General features: G+C 49.7%; 3 protein-coding genes across 5 annotated transcripts in view; 1 reads left to right on the top strand and 2 right to left on the bottom strand.

Moving 5' to 3' along the window:
• The window catches only part of rpl15 (ribosomal protein L15), a 6,539-nt gene extending 895 nt beyond the window's left edge, over window positions 1–5,644 (bottom strand). The window contains exons 1-3 of one of the 2 annotated variants that reach the window (XM_061254658.1): window positions 5,533–5,644; window positions 4,225–4,406; window positions 3,518–3,654 (exon numbers count right to left, since the gene is read on the bottom strand). In XM_061254658.1, the coding sequence (XP_061110642.1) occupies window positions 3,518–3,654; window positions 4,225–4,396 (309 nt within the window). In that variant the 5' untranslated portion in view covers window positions 4,397–4,406; window positions 5,533–5,644. Of the gene's footprint in view, window positions 1–3,517; window positions 3,655–4,224; window positions 4,407–5,119; window positions 5,216–5,532 lie in introns of those variants that run through there. The other variant, XM_061254657.1, reaches the window with a different exon arrangement.
• A 31-nt stretch (window positions 5,645–5,675) lies between these two features.
• Window positions 5,676–10,002, top strand: nkiras1 (NFKB inhibitor interacting Ras-like 1). 2 transcript variants are annotated; one of them, XM_061254661.1, is made up of 4 exons: window positions 5,676–5,865; window positions 6,098–6,205; window positions 8,379–8,620; window positions 9,111–9,379. In XM_061254661.1, exons 2-4 carry the CDS (start codon window positions 6,112–6,114, stop codon window positions 9,192–9,194), a joined length of 420 nt encoding a protein of 139 aa, XP_061110645.1. In that variant the 5' UTR covers window positions 5,676–5,865; window positions 6,098–6,111; the 3' UTR covers window positions 9,195–9,379. The 2 variants fall into 2 exon arrangements, with proteins under 2 accessions (XP_061110645.1, XP_061110644.1); XM_061254660.1 differs by lacking the exon at window positions 9,111–9,379 and adding an exon at window positions 9,615–10,002 and having other exon boundaries at window positions 5,682–5,865.
• Window positions 10,003–11,323: 1,321 nt separating this feature from the next.
• The window catches only part of LOC133136857 (ubiquitin-conjugating enzyme E2 E1-like), a 13,434-nt gene continuing 12,257 nt past the window's right edge, over window positions 11,324–12,500 (bottom strand). The window contains exons 5-6 of the mRNA XM_061254659.1: window positions 12,292–12,439; window positions 11,324–11,850 (exon numbers count right to left, since the gene is read on the bottom strand). Coding sequence (XP_061110643.1) covers window positions 11,753–11,850; window positions 12,292–12,439 — 246 coding nt within the window. The 3' untranslated portion in view covers window positions 11,324–11,752. The remainder of the gene's footprint in view (window positions 11,851–12,291; window positions 12,440–12,500) is intronic.

A 12,500-nucleotide genomic window follows, 5' to 3' on the forward strand; every position in this document is an offset into this window, starting at 1 on the left:
CACCTCAACATCACCGCCAACCCTTACCCAACACTGACCACACACATCTCAACATCACCGCCAACCCGTACCCAACACTGACCACACCTCAACATCACCGCCAACCCTTACCCAACACTGACCACACCTCAACATCACTGCCAACCCTTACCCAACACCGACCACACACACACCTCAACATCACCGCCAACCCTTACCCAACACTGACCACACCTCAACATCACCGCCAACCCTTACCCAACACTGACCACACCTCAACATCACCGCCAACCCTTACCCAACACTGACCACACCTCAACATCACCGCCAACCCTTACCCAACACTGACCACACCTCAACATCACCGCCAACCCTTACCCAACACTGACCACACCTCAACATCACTGCCAACCCTTACCCAACACCGACCACACACACACCTCAACATCACCGCCAACCCTTACCCAACACTGACCACACCTCAACATCACCGCCAACCCTTACCCAACACTGACCACACCTCAACATCACCGCCAACCCTTACCCAACACTGACCACACCTCAACATCACCGCCAACCCTTACCCAACACTGACCACACCTCAACATCACCACCAACCCTTACCCAACACTGACCACACAACATCACTGCCAACCCTAACCAAACACTGACCACACACACCTCAACATCACCTCAACCCTTAACCAACACTGACCACACCTCAACCCTTACCCAACACTGACCACACCTCATCACCTCAACCCTTACCCAACACTGACCACACACATCTCAACATCACCTCAACCCGTACCCAACACTGACCACACCTCAACCCTTACCCAACACTGACCACACCTCATCACCTCAACCCTTACCCAACACTGACCACACACACCTCAACATCACCTCAACCCTTACCCAACACTGACCACACACCTCAACATCACCGCCAACCCGTACCCAACACTGACCACACACCTCAACATCACCGCCAACCCGTACCCAACACTGACCACACCTCAACATCACCTCAACCCTTACCCAACACTGACCACACATCTCAACATCACCGCCAACCCGTACCCAACACTGACCACACACACACCTCATCACCTCAACCCGTACCCAACACTGACCACACCTCAAAATCACCGCCAACCCTTACCCAACACTGACCACACACACACCTCAACATCACCTCAACCCGTACCCAACACTGACCACAAACACACCTCAACATCACCAACCCTTACCCAACACTGACCACACCTCAACATCACTGCCAACCCTAACCAAACACTGACCACACCTCAACATCACCTCAACCCGTACCCAACACTGACCACACCTCAACATCACCTCAACCCTTACCCGACACTGACCACACCTCATCACCTCAACCCTTACCCAACACTGACCACACACACCTCAACCCTTACCCAACACTGACCACACACCTCATCACCTCAACCCTTACCCAACACTGACCACACCTCAACATCACCTCAACCCGTACCCAACACTGACCACACCTCAACATCACCTCAACCCTTACCCCACACTGACAGCACACACCCCTTAACCCTTACCCAACACTGACCACACCTCATCACCTCAACCCTTACCCAACACTGACCACACACACCTCAACATCACCTCAACCCTTACCCAACAGACCACACACCTCAACATCACCTCAACCCTTACCCAACACTGACCACACACACCTCAACATCACCGCCAACCCTTACCCAACACTGACCCAACACACCTCAATTCTGACCCAACACACCTCAACATCACCACCAACCCTTACCCAACACTGACCACACACCTCAACATCACCTCAACCCGTACCCAACACTGACCACACACACCTCAACATCACTGCCAACCCTTACCCAACACTGACCCCACACACCTCAACATCACTGCCAACCTGTCCCCCAACACTGACCCCACACACCTCAACATCACCTCAACCCTTACCCAACACTGACCACACCTCAACATTACAGCCAAACTGTCCCCCAACACTGACCACACACACCTCAAACTGCGGCCCTCCAGGACTGGAGTTAAACCCGCAGACACTGCGGCCCTCCAGGACTGGAGTTAAACCCGCAGACACTGCGGCCCTCCAGGACTGGAGTTAAACCCGCAGACACTGCGGCCCTCCAGGACTGGAGTTAAACCCGCAGACAGTGTGGCCCTCCAGGACTGGAGTTAAACCCGCAGACACTGCGGCCCTCCAGGACTGGAGTTAAACCCGCAGACACTGCGGCCCTCCAGGACTGGAGTTAAACCCGCAGACACTGCGGCCCTCCAGGACTGGAGTTAAACCCGCAGACACTGCGGCCCTCCAGGACTGGAGTTAAACCCGCAGACACTGCGGCCCTCCAGGACTGGAGTTAAACCCGCAGACACTGCGGCCCTCCAGGACTGGAGTTAAACCTGCAGACAGTGCAGCTCCTACAGAAATTGGCCTGGAAGTTTCCCAGTCCTGGCTGCTCTTTGGCAACATTATCTCAGAGGATCCTGAAACAAACCGTTTCAGAATAAGAACATATTGTTCTTAGGCTGGTATTATTGGGGTTACCATGATCTACTCATGCAACCCAATCAAATAGATTTTTCTTTGTGAAAAAGGATGCTACGGTTTAGCCATGAACTGCTTATATTGTCGGTGTTTGACTGAAAAAGGATTTCAGTGAAGTTTCTGCGAAGTTATCCAACAAGATGCCAAGACTACTCCTTCAAAAAATCCCTGGTACATTCAAATATACATTTATACATTTCAGCCAAGGAACTTCACCCATTAACCTTTCAGAACACCACATTTGGGGACAATTTTTAAAAACCATTAGTGACAGCACACATGCACGAGTCAGGAAAAGCAGAGCGCTCCCCCTCTCCACCTCCCTCACCATCACCATCACCATCACCACCTCTCTCTCTCTCTCTCTCTCCCTCCCCCTCTCCACCTCCCTCTCCCTCGCTCCATCACCATCACCATCAACATCTCCCTCTCTCTCTCCCTCTCCCTCTCTCTCTCTCTCCCTCCCTCCCTCACCATCACCATCACCACCTCTCTCTCTCTCCCTCCCCCTCTCCACCTCCCTCTCCCTCGCTCCATCACCATCAACACCATCAACACCATCAACACCTCCCTCTCTCTCCCTCTCCATCACCACCTCTCTCTCCCTCCCCCTCTCCACCTCCCTCTTCCTCGCTCCATCACCACCAGCTCCATCACCACCTCTCTCTCCCCCTCTCCCTCTCCCGACAACTGTCCGTTCCGGCCCCATGGTGGTGAAACGAACAGCAGAGGCTGAAGCTGCACCTCTCCCCGGCCCTGCCGAACCTCCCTGTGAACCTTAACCGTTTGGTCGTCCAGTTCTGAACAGTGTGTCACTACGTGTGCTATAGCGTGTGCTATAGCGTGTTCGCTAGGCGGATGCGTGTACATGTTTGTGCCTGGCCAGGTAAGCGGTTTATTGTTGCTGTGGAAGCGTTGTGTGGCGCCGGCCGGACCCACCTCAGCAGTGGACTGCAGGCTGCGGGCGAACTTGATCTGGTTGACCCCGTGGTGGACGGGCTTGCCGTACGTGGCCCCCTTCGGAACGGGGCGTTTCCTGCCCCCGCGGCGGACGCGTATACGGTACACCACGTACCCTGGGAACCAATCACAGAGCAGGGGGGTCAACAACACGCACTCCCATTGGTCAGCACAACGCTGCCCCGGCGACACAACTGGGACATTTTCTCCATTTGTAAACCTTTCACAAGAAAAACCACACGAGTATGAAAACGTATGCACTGAAGAGTAGCCGTTTGGCACCAGAGACGCATTATGATTAGTTATGATCATTTTACAAACATTACAAATCATGGAACTATATTGCAAACAGAACACAAGACGTGCGTTTCTTAACAGTTCAAATCGATGCGGTCTGAGAGAAGTGCTCTTACAGACCACATAAACCAGCCGTTTCCCTCTCTCTGGACCAGATAAAACATTTCTGATGCACTGGTTTCTGGTGATAATTGAACCAAAACCAAGACTGACACTGCCATCCAATCTGATCAGAAAGGTAAGGACGTTGAGGCATGCTGACAGTACACATTATGGCCAAATATCAGACAGCTAACCGATATACAATCAAAATATACCGCAGATTAAATTCAGTGAGTTTGGATACCAGTGCAGGCGTTAGTTCGTATCGGACCGGAGGGGTGCCCCACCTTGCTTGGCCTTGTACCCGAGCCGGCGAGCCTTGTCGGGTCTAGTGGGCCTGGGAGCCCGGTGAAGTCCGGAGAGCTGGCGGTACTGCCAGCACCGGACGCGGAGCAGAAAGCGCATCACGTCCGACTGCTTCTTCCTCCATAGCTCCTGCATGTACTTGTACGCGCCCATGTCGTCTCAGCTAGCACCAGGGCAAAGAGCGAGAGCATCGGGGTTAATTAGCAAGAGCTGCAACGTCCGAAAAAAGCGTCAACATTCATCCTCATCCTCATCGTACCCGGCAGCAAATTATACGACTCTTTTGTCTTGACGTTTATCAGAACACAAAAAAAAAGGTATTAACATGCCAAGTAGCTAGCAAGCTAGCGGCCATGATTCTGCAGCAAATATCAATCGCAGTGGCATTTTAGTTTTACACACAGTCCGTTTCCCTGAAAATAAGCAGGCACTGTATTTTAAGTCACACTCCGGTCATTTCAAACGGCCATGCCACCGTAACAAGGCCAGGGCGCTGCAACCAAGTTACAACTTCTCAGAAAGCGACTCAGCCAAACACTGCAAAACGTGACACACAGTCCGCACTCAAATGTATATTAAAAATGATAAATGTATTTAAGGTATGAACAGCACCACAAAACCAAATTAATGTCTTCATTCAGTTCGTATCGACTATTCAACACGACTAGCCCGGTAGTTACATGCCTGTACACATCAGCAGGAACCTAATATCCTCAAAAAATAACTTTATTGCACAACAAAACACCAAAATATTCACTACATCCACATTATAACATGCGCCTTATTTAAAGTGTTAGAATTGAAGGCTAGATGACATTGTTTTTATGATAGATTTAAGTGGATTTTACAGTGACGATTAGACGGATTCACACTCACATGATGGCGTACAAACCGGAAAGAGAGAGGAAGATTTCCCATCATGCCTTAAGAGAAATGTTATTACGACATTTCCTGCGAAACGCGCGGCAGTGGCTGGGAGATGAAGTTCGCGAAACAATTTACATCAGCTGTTTTGGTTATTGATTGTGTCAAAGATAAATATTTTGCCAAAATATAATTTAATCTAATTCATTTTCGTGGGCAGGGGGATTGGCAAATTAATCTGCAAATCCTCCAGTGTGCAAACATGGATAATTAACAAATGTGAAATAATTGCGATAACTACCTGTCATAAATATGATTACATAACCAACTAAAAAGTATCCAGCACCAGACATATTCATATTCACATGACCGTCGTTGCAATATAAAAGTAGCGATCGCTCGGTGCATATCCCCTATCTACTCACTCTATTGCGGTTGATTTTTTATTTTGGGACCAAGATTTGGACTGGGCGTCATGATTCTGGGTCGATGTTGTGGCGGTGAAACTTTAGCAGCCAACTCCTAATGCATCGGGCTCGCAAGCTTCTGTTCCGCAAGCGAAAGTAGAGTTTCGCGCATGCGTACACCTACACACGAAGCCTCCTGATGCGGAAACGTCATCGCAGCCGCAATAACACAGCATGGAAACTCGGTAGCGCGGAGGAGATAACATCAGACTTTGCAGTTCGGCTTACTCCATAAAACCAAATAGATCAGATCTTGTTTCTTGCGTTTGAGATAGCGAACACTGTAGCAAGGTAAGCTCCACGCTTTGTGAGTTTGGCTTTTCCTTTTGCGTGACGCGGTGGCGCACAATCAGACTTTATTGATATTGATTTTTTTTAAACACAACTTTACAGTTAGCGAGCTTATATGTCCATCGGGTGCGTTTTGACGACTTTCTTTGCGTTGCCTTCTCTGTGAAGAATGTACTCTTAATTGTTCGTGTGTTTTACGTGTTCGTTTCCCTGCTGGTTTCCGACACCCAAGGTCGCCGCGTTGCCATGGGGAAGGGGTGCAAGGTGGTGGTGTGCGGCTTGGCTTCGGTTGGCAAGACTGCGATCCTGGAGCAGCTTCTGTACGGGAATCACACTGTCGGTTAGTACCTCGCGCTTGTGAGTAGTGTAGCGGTTTATTTTTTACGACGTTGAATATCTCCTGTCAAAACAAACAAGCACACCCTCGCATATTTTCCGTGACAGTCATCAACGAGTAAGGTATTGCTGCAGTGCTAGGAAAGGCCAACATTATTCCAGGTAGCATTTCCTGAATAATTAATATATATAAATTACTTTTTTGGGAGTTTGGGCATTCCAACTGTCGATTTTAAATGTATGAATGGTGTTACAATTCTAAACTCATGGAAGGTATTGATTTGCTGCAAACTGTGTACCACTGTTAAGACAGGGAGCTGTTTTTCACCATCATGTCCTCCCTGATTTGGATTCTCTTTGCATGTTCTGCCACCTCACATAAGTAGCATGGAAGCTACAATGTGACACACTCACCTGTTTCAGTCACCTGACGCACTCACCTGTTTCAGTCACCTGACACACTCACCTGTTTTACTCTCCAGAAGCACTCACTTCTTTCACTGGATAACCGCACTGAGACAAACCCACAAAGCAGGATTACTGTGTTAGCTGGATAACTGCACTGAGTAAAACCCACAAAGCAGGATTACTGTGTTAGCTGGATAACTGCACTGAGACAAACCCACAAAGCAGGATTACTGTGTTAGCTGGATAAATGCACTGAGTAAAACCCACAAAGCAGGATTACTGAGTTAGCTGGATAACTCCCCTGAATAAAACCCACAAAGCAGGATTACTGTGTTAGCTGGATAACTAATTGAGTAAAATCAACAAAGCAGGATTACTGTGTTAGCTGGATAACTCACTGAGTAAAACCCACAAAGCATGATTACTGTGTTAGCTGGATAACTCACTGAGTAAAACCCACAAAGCAGGATTACTGTGTTAGCTGGATAACTAATTGAGTAAAACCCACAAAGCAGGATTACTGAGTTAGCTGGATAACTCACTGAGTAAAACCCACAAAGCAGGATTACTGAGTTAGCTGGATAACTGCACTGAGTAAAACCCACAAAGCAGGATTACTGAATTAGCTGGATAACTCACTGAGTAAAACCCACAAAACAGGATTACTGAGTTAGCTGGATAACTCACTGAGTAAAACCCACAAAGCAGGATTACTGAGTTAGCTGGATAATCACACTAAGTAAACCACACAAAGCAGGATTACTGAGTTAGCTGGATAACTCACTGAGTAAAACCCACAAAGCAGGATTACTGAGTTAGCTGGATAGCTCACTGAGTAAAACCCACAAAGCAGGATTACTGAGTTAGCTGGATAACTGCACTGAGACAAACCCACAAAGCAGGATTACTGAGTTAGCTGGATAACTCACTGAGTAAAACCCACAAAGCAGGATTACTGAGTTAGCTGGATAACTGCACTGAGTAAAACCCACAGAGCAGGATTACTGAGTTAGCTGGATAACTCACTGAGTAAAACCCACAAAGCAGGATTACTGAGTTAGCTGGATTATGAGCTAAACAGCAGTACTGATTCTGTGTTCATTGAGTGTCTCAGAGTGGGGCTGCCCACTGCCCATCCAGGATCAGATTCCCTCTGGATTTCATTGTTCATTGTTTTTCATGCCACACCATTGAAAGTATCTTTTATTTGGTTTTACACATTTTAATCAAATTAAAATAAAATAAAAAACCCCAAGAATCTACAAAAGTCAACTTCCAAAAGCAAGTAAATGTACATACCAGAGCAATCACATCATTAACTTTAAAAGTGTAGCCTACATCGCTGCAAGGACAGAGAACATTACATACAGAGACATTTCCACATTAAAAGAAAACCATAACATCCCACAGGACATAAGGAGTACATTCACAAAATATATCCACACACACCATTCAAAGGAAACAAATACACAAACATTCCATGTTCTCCTTTGGAAGTCAGTATTAAATATTAAATATAGCCTTTTATTGATCCCACATGGGGGAATTCAACAAATCAAAAAATAAATACATCAAAAAAAATCTATAAAACGTGCTGTTAGAAAATGCAATATCATGCTGGTTTTTGTACACTATAGTGTGTACCATAATTGTATTACAGTTCTGCATGTAGGCGCATTATACATTCAAAGTGCAGTTACTGCAGCAGGTGGTTAGCCGGTTGATGAGAGGGGAATCCTGAGTTGGCAGTGCTGGTTTTGTGGCCGCAGGCTCGGAGCCCAGCGAGACGGTGGAGGACGTGTACGTGGCGTCGGTGGAGACGGACCGCGGGGTGAGGGAGCAGGTGCGGCTGTACGACACCAGGGGCCTCCAGGACACGCTGGAGCTGCCCAAACACTACTTCTCCGTGGCAGACGGGTTCGTTCTGGTCTACAGCGTGGACAGCCTGGAGTCCTTCAGGAGGGTGGACCTCCTCAAGAAGGAGATCGACAAGTCCCGCGACAAGAAGGAGGTGCAGTTGTGATGATGATGATGATGATGATGATGGTAGTAGCAGGCATTGTAAAAAAATATGTGAAGATGAAAATACCTGCTTATGCCTGCCTATACCTGCCTTACCGTCCTATACCTGCTTATATCTGCCTTACCGTCCTATACCTGCTTATATCTGCCTTACCGTCCTATACCTGCTTATATCTGCCTTACATGTCTATACCTGCCTATACGTGCCTCACCTGCCTATACCTGCCTATACCTACCTTACCTTCCTATACCTTCCTTACCTGCCTATACCTTCTTTTACCTGCCTATACCTTCCTATACCTTCCTATACCTGCCTTACCTGCCTATACCTGCCTTTACCTGCCTTACCTTCCTATACCTGCCTTTACCTGCCTTACCTGCCTTACCTTCCTATACCTGCCTTATCCGCCGATACCTGCCTATACCTGCCTCACCTGCCCTTTAAATGATTTGCTCCACCCTTGCCACTACACAACAAGCACGCAGACCGCACCCTCTGGCTGCGCCCCGCCCCTCTGCCTGAGCCCCGCCCCCTCTGCCTGAGCCCCGCCCCCTCTGCCTGAGCCCTGCCCCCTCTGCCTGAGCCCCGCCCCCTCTGCCTGAGCCCTGCCCCCTCTGGCTGAGCCCCGCCCCCTCTGCCTGAGCCCTGCCCCCTCTGCCTGAGCCCCGCCCCCCTCTGGCTGAGCCCCGCCCCTCTGCCTGAGCCCTGCCCCCTCTGGCTGAGCCCCGCCCCCTCTGCCTGAGCCCCGCCCCCTCTGCCTGAGCCCCGCCCCCCTCTGGCTGAGCCCCGCCCCTCTGCCTGAGCCCCGCCCCTCTGACTGAGCCCCGCCCCTCTGGCTGAGCCCCGCCCCCCTCTGCCTGAGCCCCGCCCCTCTGCCTGAGCCCCGCCCCCTCTGGCTGAGCCCCGCCCCTCTGGCTGAGCCCCGCCCCCTCTGGCTGAGCCCCGCCCCTCTGGCTGAGCCCCGCCCCTCTCTCTTGTGCAGGTGGCCGTCATCGTGCTGGGGAATAAGACAGACCTGCGGGAGCGCAGGCAGGTGGAGGTGCAGATGGCGCAGGGCTGGGCGCGAGGGGAGAAGGTGAAGCTCTGGGAGGTGAGCGTGACCGAGAGATCCTCGCTGATCGAACCCTTCACCGTCCTCACCAGCCGCCTCACCCAGCCGCAGAGCAAGTCCGCCTTCCCCCTGCCCGGCCGCAAGAGCAAGGGCACCCCCTCCAACGACATCTGAGCCCCCTCCAGCGCCCGCCATCACGGCTCTGAGTGAGGGGCTTACGGCAGCGCTGATAGAGGGTGGGCGGGGGAGGGCGGCCATTTTGTGACACAAGCACATTACACTACAGATAGAAGGGGAGGGAGGGGGTGGAGAGGGTGGTATACATTTTGGCTCCACTCGTTCTGAATTGGGGGGGAAACAAGCACATTACACTACAGATAGAAGGGGAGGGAGGGGGTGGAGAGGGTGGTATACATTTTGGCTCCACTCTTTCTGAATTGGGGGGGAAACAAGCACATTACACTACAGATGAAAGAGGATAGCAGCCGTTTTGCAATGAGTAAGCAGTGAGATTGTGAAGCAATGCACGGTCAGTCATCGACTCCTTAATTAGCTCGGCAAATTATCCCGTTCCCCATAGCGACATGCTTTACGATTGGCTGATGATCAGTGAGTCGTTGAGGGACACGATGGCTCTGCCCAAATTGTGGTTGGTGAAGCCTGTGTCTCCCATTGCTACACTGGAGAGAGAAAAACAAGTGCATTATGGGGGAAGGCAAGGCAGCCATTCTGCTCCGAAACTTCAGAGAAAGAAGAACAAGCACATGATGAAGGATGGACCGGGGGGGGGGAGCGACACCACCTATTACATAACATACTCTGCTTTGATTGGTCAGTTTCTTGCTCCGTTTCCTGTAATTGTTAGTTCCTGCAGTTGTGAGAATCTGTGTGCTCTCGATGTCTTTTTTAAGTTTCCTAGAGAAGAGTTTTATTTTTTGTAATTTATTTTTCTGCACTTTACCGATGAGGAAGCACTTGGGATGGTTTTGGCGGGGGTACGATGTGTCGCTGTTCTTCAATAACACTGTGACCCACAACCTATTAAACAATGTGACACAATTGTGCACAATTGTGTTTATTTACCCAGTTTGAATCAAATTATTTCTAAAGTTCTAATTTCAAAAGCTTTCCAATAGTCATTTCCCACTGTAGAGCTGAACCAGGCTGGCTCATTATAGCCCTTTCCCCCTATAGAGCTGAACCAGGCTGGCTCATTATACCCCTTTCCCACTGTAGAACTGAACCAGGCTGGCTCATTATAGCCCTTTCCCACTGTAGAGCTGAACCAGGCTGGCTCATTATAGCCCTTTCCCCCTGTAGAGCTGAACCAGGCTGGCTCATTATAGCCCTTTCCCACTGTAGAGCTGAACCAGGCTGGCTCATTATAGCCCTTTCCCACTGTAGAGCTGAACCAGGCTGGCTCATTATAGCCCTTTCCCACTGTAGAGCTGAACCAGGCTGGCTCATTATAGCCCTTTCCCACTGTAGAGCTGAACCAGGCTGGCTCATTATAGCCCTTTCCCACTGTAGAGCTGAACCAGGCTGGCTCATTATAGCCCTTTCCCACTGTAGAGTATAGTATAGTCTTTCGCGCTGAACTGTAATTGGTGGTGATTGAGACACAGAAAAACACAAAAGAGTCCATCAATTATAACTTTAATAATAAAACTGATTCACATTGAAAAGATGAGATTTGGCCACGTAGGCAGACCTTTTCCATACAAAGTTCCACAAGCAGTCAAACAAAAAACTGAAACAAAAGTTCAGATGTATCCACCAGCTTATAACAGAAGACGCCTAGAAACCCGTCAACAACAGAAGGAGGACACAAGAAACAAAAAATAAAGAAAAGAAGACAAACCCCCGTTAGTGACACAGGTCTTATTGCTGGATTGTATTTAATCAGGATGAAGATGCAGGACAGGGATGCACTCTGGGAAAATAAAACAAACCCCGCCCCCTGCCCCCGCAGTGTTCCAGCAGCAGCTCCACCCACTGGCCAGTGGCAGTGTGGGGGCGGGGCTTATAGGGGGCGGGGCGTGGCGCAGAAGGGCGGGGCGTAGAGGGGTCTATGTAGCGTAGCGCTTGGTCCACTGTTTGGCGGTTCTGTCGTGTTCTGCTCTGTTTGTGGTGTACTGTGTGGCAATACTGCCCACCAGGGGGTCCGCTGAGAAAGAGAGAGAGAGAGACATTAACTCTGTACTGAGAGAGAGCGAGAGAGACATTAACTCTGTACTGAGAGAGAGAGAGAGAGAGAGACATTAACTCTGTACTGAGAGAGAGAGACATTAACTCTACTGAGAGAGAGAGAGAGAGAGAGACATTAACTCTGTACTGAGAGAGAGAGAGAGAGAGAGAGAGAGAGAGAGAGAGAGAGAGAGAGAGACATTAACTCTACTGAGAGAGAGAGAGACATTAACTCTGTACTGAGAGAGAGAGAGAGAGAGAGAGAGACATTAACTCTGTACTGAGAGAGAGAGAGAGAGAGAGAGGGGGGTGAAGGGAGGGGGGGCAGAGAGAGGGGAGGGAGAGGGGAGAGAGAAAGAGAGAACAAGCTCATACATTCAAAGCCGGGTCTTATAGCAGGAGGAGGAGTGCCCTGTCTTACCCGGGTTGCAGTCAGTGAGCAGGGAGCAGATGGACAGCAGCACCTTGGCGATGGTGAGGGCGGGGCTCCAGTTGTCCTTCAGGATGTCCAGGCAGATCACGCCCTGGCTGTTAATGTTGCAGTGGTAGATCCTGGTGCGGAACGTCACCTGGGAAACATTTCACTTTAGTCTTCTATATTCCACTACATTCATCAATATCCACCTACAT

This window comes from Conger conger, chromosome 9 (assembly GCF_963514075.1).
Source record: "Conger conger chromosome 9, fConCon1.1, whole genome shotgun sequence".
Taxonomy (NCBI): Eukaryota; Metazoa; Chordata; class Actinopteri; order Anguilliformes; family Congridae; genus Conger; species Conger conger.

Excerpts from the sequence above, each read along its gene's own strand:
- nkiras1 (XM_061254660.1), top strand. The coding sequence starts at position 6,112 with ATGGGGAAGGGGTGCAAGGTGGTGGTGTGCGGCTTGGCTTCGGTTGGC. Across the intron at positions 6,206-8,378 it reads GTACGGGAATCACACTGTCG|GCTCGGAGCCCAGCGAGACG; the intron begins GTTAGTACCTCG and ends TTGTGGCCGCAG. Across the intron at positions 8,621-9,614 it reads AGTCCCGCGACAAGAAGGAG|GTGGCCGTCATCGTGCTGGG; the intron begins GTGCAGTTGTGA and ends TCTCTTGTGCAG.